Below are 13,829 nucleotides of genomic sequence, written 5' to 3'. Positions count from 1 at the left end.
TATCTCACTGTCATTTCAATTTGTATTTCCTTGATTAATAATGTTGGGCGCCTCTTCATTTGCCTTGTGGTCATTGATATATGTTCCTTTGTCAAGTATCTTCTAATATCAGGTTGTCTTATTGTTGAATTTTAAAGAGTTTTTTGTATAGTCTGGAAATAAGATCTTTTTTGTTTGTGCCTGTGAGTATGAGAATATTCTCTCCCTATCTGTAGCTTACCTTTTAATTTTCTTAATAGTGCCTTTTGATGAACAGAAAGTCTTAAGTATAGTGAAGTCCAGTGTACTGCACCTTTTTTTCTTTAACAATTGGTGTTTTTTGTGTCTTAAGAAATCTTTGCCTACCTCCAAGTTGTAAGACTTTTTCCTCTGTCTGTTTTCTAGGAATTGCATTGTTTCACCGTTTACATTTAGGTCTGTGATCATGTCAAATTACTTTTTGCATTTGGCATCAGGTAGGTGTCAAAGTTTTGTGGTTTTTTTTTTTTAAGAATATCTCCATTTGTTCCATCACTGTTAATTAAATGGCTGTCATTTCTTTCATTGAAATAACTCAGTATATTTGTCAGAAATCAGCTGACTACACTGTTTTCCTGTTATGTCTTTTTTACCCTTTTACTCTCAACCTGTGTCTTTATGTGCAAAATTTTAAAAGCTTGTACTAAGTGAAGTTTAAAAAAAAAATCCATTCTGACAATCTCTTTATTTTAATTGGAATTTTTAGTCTATTTACAGTTAGTGTAAATGATATGATTTTTATTCTTTTCCTAATCCTAAAAGAAATACCTAGCATCTCATCATTAAGTGTGATAATTTTGACTGTTTGGAAAAAGTCTGTTTGGTACATTGCATAGTCCCTTTCTATTCCTAGTTTACTAAAGGTTTTCATCATGAATAGATACTGTGTTTTGTGTAATGATTTCTGCATGTATTGTGATGGTCCTATTTTTTCCCTTTATTCTTTACATTTGTGAATTGCATTAGGAAAATCTATTTATGTTAAACCATCTTATCATTCCTGGGATAAACCTTGGCCATTCATTCATTAAATCCACAGATGTTTACAGAGTTCCTGTTCTAGGGCCCGAACTAAGATTCTAGGTGCTAGGTATACAGCTAGATGAAAATAACAGCAAAGATGAAAGTATTTGCTCTCAATGAGTTACAGTCTAATGGTGGCAAGAGGTGGGCTGAAAACACACAAATATAAACACACAAGGCTTTAGGAAAAGTAAAACAGAAAAAGGGATAGGGAAAAAAACTTCCAACCCTTTATTCCAAATGAAAAACTAACATTGGAGCAATAAAGTGAAAGAGGTGATGTTTGGAAATGTATGAAACCCAGTGAGAGACTGTCATCCTCCAAGAGAACAGAAATAGAGAGGGGAGCTTGGTTCAGATGTGGGTGGGCCGGTGGAGCACACAGGAAAGGCTATTACAGTGATGTGCTCTCCAGGAAATGGAAATGACCACCAGGAAATGAGCTACTCCAGGAAAACCAGTGACCTTCCTCCAGGAAAACCAGCCATCCAAGCAAAATTCTTTCCGATCTGTAGCATTTATTGATTCCTGAGGTGTAAATACTTTCACCGTAGATGATGTCAAACTACCAAAGTGAGGTCAGTTGGTTTGCATAATACCTGGAATTTTAACAACTGGCTCTAGTATATCACTGGGTCTTAGAGACCATTGAAAGGACCCTAGCTTGGACTCAGTGAGAGGTGAAGTCATTAGATAGTTTCAAGCAGTTTCTGAAAAAAACACAAGAGAATAGTGACAGAAGCCTCACAGATAAAATGTGTGGACACCTAGGGTCTCAAGGACTTTATTTTGAAACAATCGTGAACTTGAGGGTAAGTTGCTGTCACTCTTGAATATTTTTTTTACTCTGAATTTTCCTACAAACGAGAACATTCTTCTACACACCCAGCATGCAACTCTCAAAACTGGGAAATGTGTTACTGCTGTCTTATAGTCTGACCTTATTCAGGTATTTCCAGTTGTCTGCTTAATATCTGTAATAGCAAAGGAATCCAGTTCAGAGTGACACCCTGCATCCTCATGTTTCCTTCACCTCTTTCAGTCTAGAAGATGTCCTCGGTTTTCCTTGGCTTTAATGATACAGCTTTGAAGATTCCCGCCCAATTATTTTGTAGAATATCCCTCCATTTGGTTTTGTCTTATGTTTCCTCAAGATTCGATTCAGGTTATACGTCTTGCAGGAATATCACAAAATCGATGCTGTGTTCTCATTGCATCCTGTCAGGGGGCACATGATTTGGATTTGTTCAATTAAAGTTCATGTTAACGTTCAGAACTTAAATAAGGTGGTATCTGCCAGGCTTCTTCTCCATAAATTACCCTTTTTCTTTTCATCACCAATAAGTTTTAATTGGAGAGCTTCTTTGAGAGTATGGAAATGCTCTATTCCTCCTCATACTTTGATTTTATTCACTGATTGACTTATTATTATTTTTAGTTGAGGTACAGTCACTCATTTATTTACATCCACATCACTCTGTACCCATAGTTGTGTTTCATTCAGTGGGTTACTTTTTTTTTCTCAGATTACAACCAGATGTGGCCAGGCAACTCCCTTCAAGATGATGTCTGTTTCTTTGCTTGTGGTTTTTTTTTTTTTTATTTCTTCTTTACTTAGTTGCACAGTAAGATATTCCAGACTCAGGCTCATCTCATTCTTTTCTCGTCCCAACCCTGGATGTAGTTATTTTTTCCAAGAAACTCTGTTTTGTTTCTTTTTTTTTTTTTTCATTTGTTTTTAAGTAGAAAATGACCTTTAGAAACCAAGATCTGGGTATAGAATGTGCTCCTTATTATTGAAGTGTCACTTCTCCCAGACCCTCTACTAGACAGAACTAATCTGTGTATGGCGTATGTATTATGCTTATGTATTCATGTATATGTGTATTTGTAAGTATATCAGGTCCATGAATCAAGGCAAATTGCAAGTGGTTAAACAGGAGATGGCAAGAGTGAACGTCGACATTCTAGGAATCAGAGAACTAAAATGGACTGGAATGGGTGAATTTAACTCAGATGACCATTATATCTACTACTGTGGGCAGGAATCCCTTAGAAGAAATGGGAGAGCCATCATGGTCAACAAAAGAGTCCGAAATGTAGTACTTGGATGCAATCTCAAAAATGACAGAATGATTTCTGTTCATTTCCAAGGCAAACCATTCAATATCACAGTAATCCAAGTCTATGCCCCAACCAGTAACGCTGAAGAACCTGAAGTTGAATGGTTCTATGAAGACCTACAAGACCTTTTAGAACTAACACCCCCAAAAGATGTCCTTTTCATTATAGGGAACTGGAATGCAAAAATAGGAAGTCAAGAAACACCTGGAGTAACAGACAAATTTGGCTTTGGAATACGGAATGAAGCAGGGCAAAGACTAATAGAGTTTTGCCAAGAGAACACACTGGTCATAGCAACACCCTCTTCCAACAACACAAGAGAAGACTCTACACGTGGACATCACCAGATGGTCAACACCGAAATCAGATTGACTATATTCTTTGCAGCCAAAGATGGAGAAGCTCTATACAGTCAACAAAAACAAGACCAGGAGATGACTGTGGCTCAGATCATAAAATCTTTATTGCCAAATTCAGACTTAAATTGAAGAAAATAGGGAAAACCACTAGACCATTCAGGTATGACCTAAATCAAATCCCTTATGATTTTACAGTGGAAGTGAGAAATAGATTTAAGGGACTAGATCTGATAGATAGAGTGCCTGATGAACTATGGAATGAGGTTCGTGACATTGTACAGGAAACAGGGATTAAGACCATCCCCATGGAAAATAAATGCAAAAAAAGCAAAATGGCTGTCTGAGGAGGCCTTACAAATAGCTGTGAGAAGAAGAGAGGCAAAAAGCAAAGCAGAAAAGGAAAGATATACCCATATGAATGCAGAATTCCAAAGAATAGCAAGAAGAGATAAGAAAGCCTTCTTCAGCGATCAGTGCAAAGAAATAGAGGAAAAGAACAGAATGGGAAAGACTAGAGATCTCTTCAAGAAAATTAGAGATACCAAGGGAACATTTCATGCAAAGATGGGCTTGATAAAGGACAGAAATGTTATGGACCTAACAGAAGCAGAAGATATTAAGAAGAGGTGGCAAGAATACACCACAGAAGAACTGTACAAAAAAGATCTTCACTACCAAAATAATCACGATGGTGTGATCATTCACCTAGAGCCAGACATGCTGGAATGTGAAGTCAAGTGAGCCTTAGAAAGCATCACTATGAACAAAGCTGGTGGAGGTGATGGAATTCCAGTAGAGCTATTTCAAATCCTGAAAGATGATGCTGTGAAAGTGCCACACTCAATATGCCAGCAAATTTGGAAAACTCAGCAGTGGCCACAGGACTGGAAAAGGTCGGTTTCCATTCCATTGCCAAAGAAAGGCAATGCCAAAGAGTGCTCAAACTACCACACAATTGCACTCATCTCACATGCTAGTAATATAATGCTCATAATTCTCCAAGCCAGGCTTCAGCAATATGTGAACCGTGAACTTCCAGATGTTCAAGCTGGTTTTAGAAAAGGCTGAGGAACCAGAGATCAAATTGCCAACATCCGCTGGATCATGGAAAAAGCAAGAGAGTTCCAGAAAAACATCTATTTCTGCTTTATTGACTATGCCAAAGCCTTTGACTGTGTGGATCACAATAAACTGTGGAAAATTCTGAAAGAGATGGGAATACTAGACCACCTGACCTGCCTCTTGAGAAATCAGTATGCAGGTCAGGAAGCAACAGTTAGAACTGGACATGGAGCAACAGACTGGTTCCAAATAGGAAAAGGAGTACGTCAAGTCTGTATATTGTCACCCTGCTTATTTAACTTATATGCAGAGTACATCATGAGAAACGCTGGGCTGGAAGAAGCACAAGCTGGAATCAAGATTGCCGGGAGAAATATCAATCACCTCAGATATGCAGATGACACCACCCTTATGGCAGAAAGTGAAGAGGAACTAAAAAGCCTCTTGATGAAAGTGAAAGAGGAGAGTGAAAAAGTTGGCTTAAAGATCAATATTCAGAAAATGAAGGTCATGGCATCCGGTCCCATCACTTCATGGGAAATAGATGGGAAAACAGTGGAAACACTGTCAGACGTAATTTTGGGGGGCTCCAAAATCACTGTAGATGGTGACTGCAGCCATGAAATTAAAAGATTCTTCCTCCTTGGAAGAAAAGTTATGACCAATCTAGATAGCATATTGAAAAGCAGAGACATTACTTTGCCAACAAAGGTCCGTCTAGTCAAGGCTATGGTTTTCCCAGTGGTCATGTGTGGATGTGAGAGTTGGACTGTGAAGAAAGCTGAGCGCTGAAGAATTGATGCTTTTGAACTGTGGTGTTGGAGAAGACTCTTGAGAGTCCCATGGACTGCAAGGAGATCCAACCATTCCATTCTGAAGGAGATCAACCCTGGGATTTCTTTGGAGAGAATGATGCTAAAGCTGAAACTCCAGTACTTTGGCCACCTCATGTGAAGAGTTGACTCAATGGAAAAGACTGTGATGCTGGGAGGGATTGGGGGCAGGAGGAGAAGGGGACGACAGAGGATGAGATGGCTGGATGTCATCACAGACTCGATGGACGTGAGTCTGAGTAAACTCTGGGAGTTGGTGATGGACAGGGAGACCTGGTGTGCTGCGATTCATGGGGTCGCAAAGAGTCAGATACGACTGAGCTACTGAGCTGAACTGAACTGAAATATATCATAATACACCTATATTTATTAACTTTATTTATTACTTTGATGCAAATGTAATTTTGGTTTTGGATTATGAATTTTATATCAAGTTGCTCAGTAGTGTCTGACCCTGTGACCCCATGTACTATACATTCCATGGAATTTTCCAGGCCAGAATACTAGAGTGGGTAGCCTTTCCCTTCTCCAGGGGATATTCTCAACCAAGGGATCCAAGCCAGGTCTTCTGCATTGCAGGTGGACTCTTTACCAACTGAGCCACCAGGGAAGTCCTAAGAATACTGGAGTGGGTAGCCTATCCCTTCTCCAGTGGATCTTCCCAACCCAGGAATCAAACCAGGGTCTCCTGCATTTCAGGTGAATTCTTTACCAGCTGAGATACCAGGGAAGCCCTAGGAACCATTACAATCAATAAATTTTTGCCAATGAGAAATAAGTTTGTTTATACCTATAGCATAAAAATCTGTGCTTAGGGATTGGACAAACTCTTGGAAAGCATTTTCTGCCTCCTGCTGGTTGTGGAAGCATTTTCCCTGCAAAAAGTTTGTTGGCAAGAGTTCGTGGGAATATGGCAGATGAGGCAAAACTTCGAAGACCAATCTGTTCAACTTCTGAAGCATTGATTGTGTGATGGGCAGTCAGGCCTTGTTGTGGAGAAGAGTGGGGCCCTTTCTGCTGACCACTCCCTTTTGCAGGCATCACATCAGTTTGCTTAGCATAGTTCTCAGATGTAATGGTTTCGCCAGGATTCAGAAAGCTGTAGTGGATCAAATGGGCAGCAGGCCACCAAACAGTGGTGACCACTACCTTTTTTTTAGTGCAAGTTTGGCTTCGGGAAGTGCTTTGTAGCGTCTTCTCTGTCCAGCCATTGAGCTGGTCATCACCAGTTGTCGCATAAAATCCATTTTTTGTTGCATGTCACAGTCTGATGAAGAAATGGTTCATTGCTGCGTAGAATAAGAGAAGACAGCACTTCAAAACAGTGATTTCTTTGATGTTCGGTCAGCTTGTGAGACACTCACTCACCAAGCTTTTTCACCTTTCCACTTTGCTTCAAATGCTGAACGACTGTAGAATGGTTGATGTCGAGTTCTTCAGCAACTTCTCCTGAGGTTGTAAGAGGATCAGTTTGGATGGCGCTCTCAGTTGGTTGTCAGCTGCTGATGCCCAGCCGCTGCGCTCCTCGTCTTCAAGACTCGTCTCCTTTGCAAAGCTTCCTGAACCACCAGTGCACTGCATGATCATGAGCAGTTCCGGGGCCGAGTGTGTAGTTGGTGTTACAAGTTGTTTCCAATGCTTTACAACCCATTTTGAATTCAAAGAATAAAATCGGTGGAATTTGCTTTTTCTGTAGCATCATTTCCATAGTATAAAATAAATATAAAATAAATAGCAAGTAATAAATCATTGGCAAAACATTGGGAACGTGCATTAAAATGATCTATAACATAATCACATTTATTTAGAATGTAATCCAATATCAAATAGGAAATTTCAGCACTGCGAAAGTGCAGGTACTTTTGCGCTAACCTAAATGGCAACCCACTCCAGTACTCTTGCCTGGAAAATCCCCTGGACGGAGGGGCTTGGTGGGCTACAGTCCATGGAGTCCTGAAGAGTCGGTCACGACTGAGCGACTTCACTTTCACTTTTCACTTTCATGCATTGGAGAAGGGAATGGCAACCCATTCCAGTATTCTTGCCTGGAGAATCCCAGGGACAGGGGAGCCTGGTGGGCTGCCGTCTATGAGGTCGCCCAGAGTCGGACACGACTGAAGTGACTTAGCAATATATGCATTGGAAATCATGATTTCACCCAAGTATTTCAGATTCTAGTCTACTACCATAGGATCCATTGTGGTTTTCTCCCTTGCCCTCCTTGTAACTGTTCTCCCACCGTGCGAATCCTGGCTTCCACTATCCTCATGCTATATATTAGTTTACTGGGTAAGTTTCACTCTGCACAGTTTTCCACTGGCATTCTTTCCTACTTCCCTTCCCTCCACTCTTTGATGACACCCACCTCATCTGCTTGGCTCTGTTATGGACTCAATGTTTCGATTCCCTGAGAATTCATATGCTGAAGCCCTAAATCCCAGTGCCAGGGTATTAGGAGATGGGGCCTGTGGGCGATAATTAGTTTTCAATGAGGTCATGAGGGTGGAGGCACTATGAGGGGATCCCTATCCTTAGAGGAAGACACACCAGAGCTTCCTATCCTTGACAGATGAGGAGACCCTCTCCAAGAGTGGAGTCAGCTTCTTGATCTTGAACTTCCCAGACTCTGGAACTGTAAGAAATCAGTGTTGTTTAAGCCGTCCATTGTGCAGTGTGTTGCTATGGCCACCTGAGCAGACCAAGACGGGCCCAGAAACTCCGTGGTGAGACGGGGCATCCTCACTGGGCGGCCCTCCTGGCCACCACTCTCCTCCCCCTGTGGGGTTTCTTACGTCTACCCCAGGCCGCGGTGGTGCTCCCACCCTTGGGAAGGTGCCTACCTTTCTCTGCCCTGTGTAACTGAGTTTTTCAGGATGGGGAAGTAGGGGAAAGAGTGGTAAGCCAGGGATGGGGGTGCCGGAAACCTGGGAACCTGGTGGTTTCCTTTGAGACACTTCCAAGTGCCAACTGCACGGTTCAGCTTGAAAGTCACTGAAGCAGCCAACTGGACAAATTGTGGCTACAGAGCTGTGGCTGGCAAACATAGCCCGTGAGCCAGATCTAATCTGTGGCCTCTTTTGGAACAGCCTGTGAGCTAAGAATGGATTTTATATTTTTTAAAGGGTTGTTAAGAAAAAAAAAAGTAGACTGTGCCTCGGAGACCATATATGATCTATAAAACCTGACTATTCACCATCTGGCCTTTAATACAGAAATTTTTCTGACATCTGCTTTAGAGGATTATTTCTTCAACATCATTTCTGAAGACTAGACTTTTGACTGAGTTTGATATTGTCTTCCCTGGAAAAGACTCAGTTTTTTTTTGTTGTTGTTGTTTTTTGTTTCTTAAATAATTTCTGTTTTAATTTATTTTTAAATTCTTGAACTTGCCAAGCAGCATGCGGGATCTGACTAGGAAACAGACCCTTGCCCTTGGCAGCAAAAGCTCAGAGTCCTAACCACTGGACCGCCAGGGAATTCCCAAGACTCTGGTTCTTGATTTTGTATTGCCAGTTAAGTGCAGGTCCACATGCTTCAAAAAGAAACTAGCCATAAAATAATCTTACACTTTCCTAAGGCAAAATAGGAAGCCTGGCCAAGATTCACACCTGAACCCGGTGTGACCCCTCTACTTGGATGACGTTCAGGCGGGTGGCCCACCTTCTGCACGTCAGTGACACTGAGCAAATGGCCTGCTGCTGTGCTTTGCTCCTCTGGTGCAGTGCTAAGCATGTTCCAGCTTCCCAGGGGGTCATTTCTAGATGTCTTCATCCCCTTGTGTACTTTCGGGGCCTGGTAGACGGCAGCTGTGTTTTACTCTGTTACTACACCAAGTGATCTCTGTTTGTAGTGGATTGGATCCTTTCTTGCCTGATATTCGTACATCACTAGATTGTTCTCATTTTTTTTTTTTAAATCTTAAAATTGACAGAGTTTTTTTCTCCTGTGCCTTTTGTTTTACGTACTCCTGTCCTCCTTATCGGAGAAGGCAATGGCACCCCACTCCAGTACTCTTGCCTGGAAAATCCCATGAATGGAGGAGCCTGGTGGGCTGCAGTCCATGGGGTCGCTAAGAGTCAGACACGACTGAGCGACTTCACTTTCCCTTTTCACTTTCATGCATTGGAGAAGGAAATGGCAACCCACTCCAGTGTTCTTGCCTGGAGAATCCCAGGGACAGGGGAGCCTGGTGGGCTGCCGTCTATGGGGTCTCACAGAGTCGGACACGACTGAAGCGGCAGCAGCAGCAGCAGCAGGCCTCCTTATCAAAATCCTGTATATCAGATATCAACGCTTTACCCTAGTTTACTATAAATAACATAAAACATCATTGAAATGCTGGTCTCAGAAACAATATGTCACTGACTCATCCATTCATTATTCACATAACATTTATTTTGTGCTTAGGCCTGGGATTGTCCCAGCCCCTCTCCACTGCTTCCATAGTCCCCTGTATTTATCATGAGTAAGTGCAATATCATTTTAATGCTGTCTTGATCATTCCTGTTTTTCTTGCCTGTCCCCTACTTGGGGTGGGGGCAGCGTACAGAGAAAATGCCCTGTTAGTCGGTGTCCAATTCCCAGTACCTAGCACATTGTAGAACCAAAAAAAGGGGCGTTGAGTGAGTCAATAAATGTCCCAACCACGCTAGGGTCAAGGGAAGCAAAGGTGAATAAGCCACTGTCTTAGGCAGCCTTGTTGAGTTTTCTGGCCAGAAGTACTTTGATGAACTAGGGAGCGATGTCTGACCGACCAGCATTCCGTTGTGCTGATTCACAGAAGCTGAAGACAGAGAGAGTGGTGAGACCGAAGAGGGGGTGTCAGGAAAGGAAGTGGCCTGCTGTGCAACAGAATGGCTGGGGGCGGCGAGGGGGCGGTGTCCAGGCTTCAGTACCGGGAGGAAGCCCAGGGCTAGAGGAGAGATTGGCACTCAGGATCATTAGCAAGGGGAAAAAAGTGCATGCTTTAAATGCATGGTTAACATTTTTAAAAAAAGCGAAAAGAATGAAAAATATGTCTGTGAACTTTAATGTTACATTGACAGAAGAAAGTACTCTGACCTCATTTAACAGATCCGTTTCTTTTATGACAGCTTCACTGCTGTTTTTTTATCCTGGGACAGTGACTAGACTCAGGGCCCTGATTGAAGAACAGAGGGCTCCTTGGCCATTTTAGTTTCTTTCATCATCTGGTTTTCATCCATGTGAAATCATCTCTCGCCTCTTATTTCTAATTCCCAGGGATTCCAAGGAAGGAGGTCTGCCCATGGCTGTTTCGGTAACGCCGTCCTCGCTCCGGATGCAGAGCCCCGGCGGCTGCACGGAGCTCCGGCTGCCGGCAGGGGTCAGGCTCGCGCCGTCCTCCTGCCGCGGGCTGCAGCACGTGCCCGGGGACGGGCTGCACCTGCGGCTGCACGCGCGGGCCGAGTGCCGCCCAGGTGAGTAGCGCTGGCCTTTCTGTCTCTGCATTTGCCTTTTCATTATAAATCAAAGGTGATTTTTTTTTTGAGAAGTTGAACTTTTCCCAAGGGATCAGGCAGGCTCATCACCTGCAGGAAAGAGCTGAGGATCCAAAAGATCTAAGTTTTTTTGCCAACTCTGCTCATTAGTAACTGCATGCAGTTGAACAGGTCACTTTGTTTCTTTCAGGCTTTTTTAAGAGTCTTTTTTTTCCCCTTTTTCCTAAGAAACTGCATTTTTTAAAGAGCAGTTTCAGGTTCACAGCACAATGAAACAGAAGATACAGAGGTTTTTCCCATGTCCTCCTTGCTTTTTGTCTTTAACTGTAAAATAACCTGGCTCACAGAATTGATGGGAAGATGAAATCAGAGGGCGAGTGTGCCAGACCTGGTTGATTTTAAAGCCTTATACGAAGGCATTCATTCATCCAGCAAATATGAGCTCCTTGATCTAGGTGCTGGGGTGTAGAAGCAGATAAGCTAGAAGATCTCTGCCTTCATAGGGCTTACATTCTAATGGTGGAAACAAATATTGAACACAGAAGTTATTTGGATACAGACTAAAGTGCCGTACGTGGAGTAAAGCAGAATAACAGGATAGGGCATGAGTAGGGACAGATGAGAGTCAGGAAAGGTCACTCTGGGAGAGTGATATTTGACTAGAGAACGCAGTGATGGGAAGGAGCCCATTCATGTAGGGACATTTCCAACTAGAGAGCGTAGGACATTGGGTTGGCCAGAGTTCTTTTGGATTTTTCCAGAAGGTGTTAAAACCCAAGCAAAGTTTTTGGCCAGCCCAGTAGAAAGATTCAGAAATGAAGTTTGATGCGTCATTTGACTTTGATTGTTGTTGTGCCTGTTAGACTTCTGTATGGCGTATGGATTCAGTAAGACCATAGAATCGTTTCTGAAAATAATTTAATGACCTTATTGGGACATTTCCTCTCTTGCCATGTGAGTGCTGCACTTCAGAGGATTGAAAATGCTGTTAAAGGGGGAAACAGGCTGTAGTAAATGGCTGTGATGCTCATTCTCTGAGAAGGATTAAAGTTTTTAACAGCTGCATTTGGGATTTCTCTGTTGCCGCGTGGATATGAAGGCTTTTATCTGAGCTGCAAGGAGTCCTGCGGTGGAGTCAGCAAGATTGTAGCCAAGAGCTCTCGGGGAGATGTCAGGCATTCCTAGAACCTCTGTCCTGGCGTTTGAAAGGAAAGAGAAGTAGAGGGAGTTTCACTTCTTTTTTGCTGGAGAGTGATTTTTGCTCAAGTACTGGATGAGTGAAAAATCAGTCTGAGTTGAGCAGGGTTGGTTATAGGAAAGAAATGTCCTGGAGCTGAAGTGGCATAGGATAAACGTAAGAATGACTGTTGGAATAACCGTGGAAGGAGGGATGGGCCTTTGAGATGGGACATAGATTAACAGACGCTCTGAGAGTACCTGATGATGGGCGGGGGGAGGGTGGTTTCAGAAAAGAGGCCTTGGGAGTCTGAGAGGCCTTAGAAGTCTGACTCCTGTGACATCCTTGCCTTTCTTTAGCGATGATGAACAGTAACCACTGCAGGAATCGGGGGTCACATCTGGAAACTGGGGACAAGCAGGCGTGAAAGCCACAGTGGAGTGTTTTCAAATCTGCTGCTGGTTTTCTGGGACCATGATTTTAGGTCCCATACCGAGGAGGCGTGGAAACCTTCCAGAGGCAGAATTAGTTTGTTGCCTACGCATATTCTGTAACAGTTATTAGACAAATAGCAAAACTTTAACTATTTTTTTAATTTAAATAAGCAAACATTATTGTTTGATTTTAACTGTCAGACACAATAAATTGACTGCTGTGTTTTGGTGTGCATATTGTTTGGATCTCCAGTTTCTTTACATTTTTAACACATATTTTGCTTAACCATCTGAAAAGGAAAAACATTCAAAAGTCCTGTTCTGCAGTGCATGAAGGGGTATGCAAAATAGATTCCTCAGTGGTTAATTGCTTTAGTGCTTTTCACATAATAGGTGGTGAATAAACCTTTGCTGAAGGGATAAATATCAGATAGGTACAAAATATCAGATAGGTGCATAGTATTGTAAACGTAAATCAAAATCTGTGGTAGGAAGCAAACAGTTTTAGCATTCAATCTTATCTTTCAAAATTTTTGCAAAGTAAACTTTTCAACTATAAGAATACTCTTTTAAGGACTACAGTAGACATATTGTTACACTGTTCTGAACACATAGGTCAGATGTGACCCTTGACCCAGAACTGGCTGCAGTAAAATTTGGTGTAGCATCAGCATTGGATTCATCCCCAGGCAGCAGTACTTCCCAGGATGCCTCCATCAAAAGGTTCTGACTTGAACCTGAGCCTGCATCCTGCTGGGTGAGCAGCAGAGGGCAGTGTGTCGTTGAAAATTTGTTTATCCGTCCTGAAAAGAAAATCTGGGGTGTCTTATTTTCTGCTCAGAGTTAAAAAATACTGTTGGCTTCACCTTAGTGCTACAGGGGGCAGTCTTAGAAATTAAACAGAAGAATTTTTAACTCTCAAGGCTTAAACTTTCTAGCATGGATGTTTTTAAAAAGATCTTAAGATACAAAGTAACATAACAAGATTTAAATGGCTTGATTCTAATGGATATAACCTCATTTCTTCAGACTTTTTTTGTATCTAATTTTTTAAAATTTATTTTTTATTTTATTTATTCTTGGCTGCGCGGAGTCTTCGTTGCTGCCTGCAGACTTTCTCTAGTTGCAGTGAGCTGGGGGGGTCTACTCTCTAGTTGTGGTGTGTGGGTTTCTCACTGCGGTGTTGCAGAGCACGGGATCTAGGCACATGAGCGCAGTTGCCCCGTGGCATGTGGTATCTTCCCAGACCAGGGATTGAACCCGTGTCCCCTGTGATGGCAGGGGGATTCTTAACCATTGGACTACCAGGGACGCCTCAGACTTTTTTAATAGATATTTTT

The 13,829-nt window shown here is 42.3% G+C and overlaps 1 protein-coding gene across 1 annotated transcript in view; it reads left to right on the top strand.

Annotated features, from left to right (window-relative positions):
* The window catches only part of UBE3D (ubiquitin protein ligase E3D), a 161,484-nt gene that overhangs the window by 2,107 nt on the left and 145,548 nt on the right, over positions 1-13,829 (top strand). Inside the window, exon 2 of the mRNA XM_040238945.1 lies at positions 10,661-10,857. Coding sequence (XP_040094879.1) covers positions 10,661-10,857 — 197 coding nt within the window. The remainder of the gene's footprint in view (positions 1-10,660; positions 10,858-13,829) is intronic.

Source organism: Oryx dammah, unplaced genomic scaffold, assembly GCF_014754425.2.
Source record: "Oryx dammah isolate SB20612 unplaced genomic scaffold, SCBI_Odam_1.1 HiC_scaffold_4, whole genome shotgun sequence".
Lineage (NCBI taxonomy): Eukaryota > Metazoa > Chordata > Mammalia > Artiodactyla > Bovidae > Oryx > Oryx dammah.
This window is presented reverse-complemented; position numbering and strand designations above follow the sequence as displayed.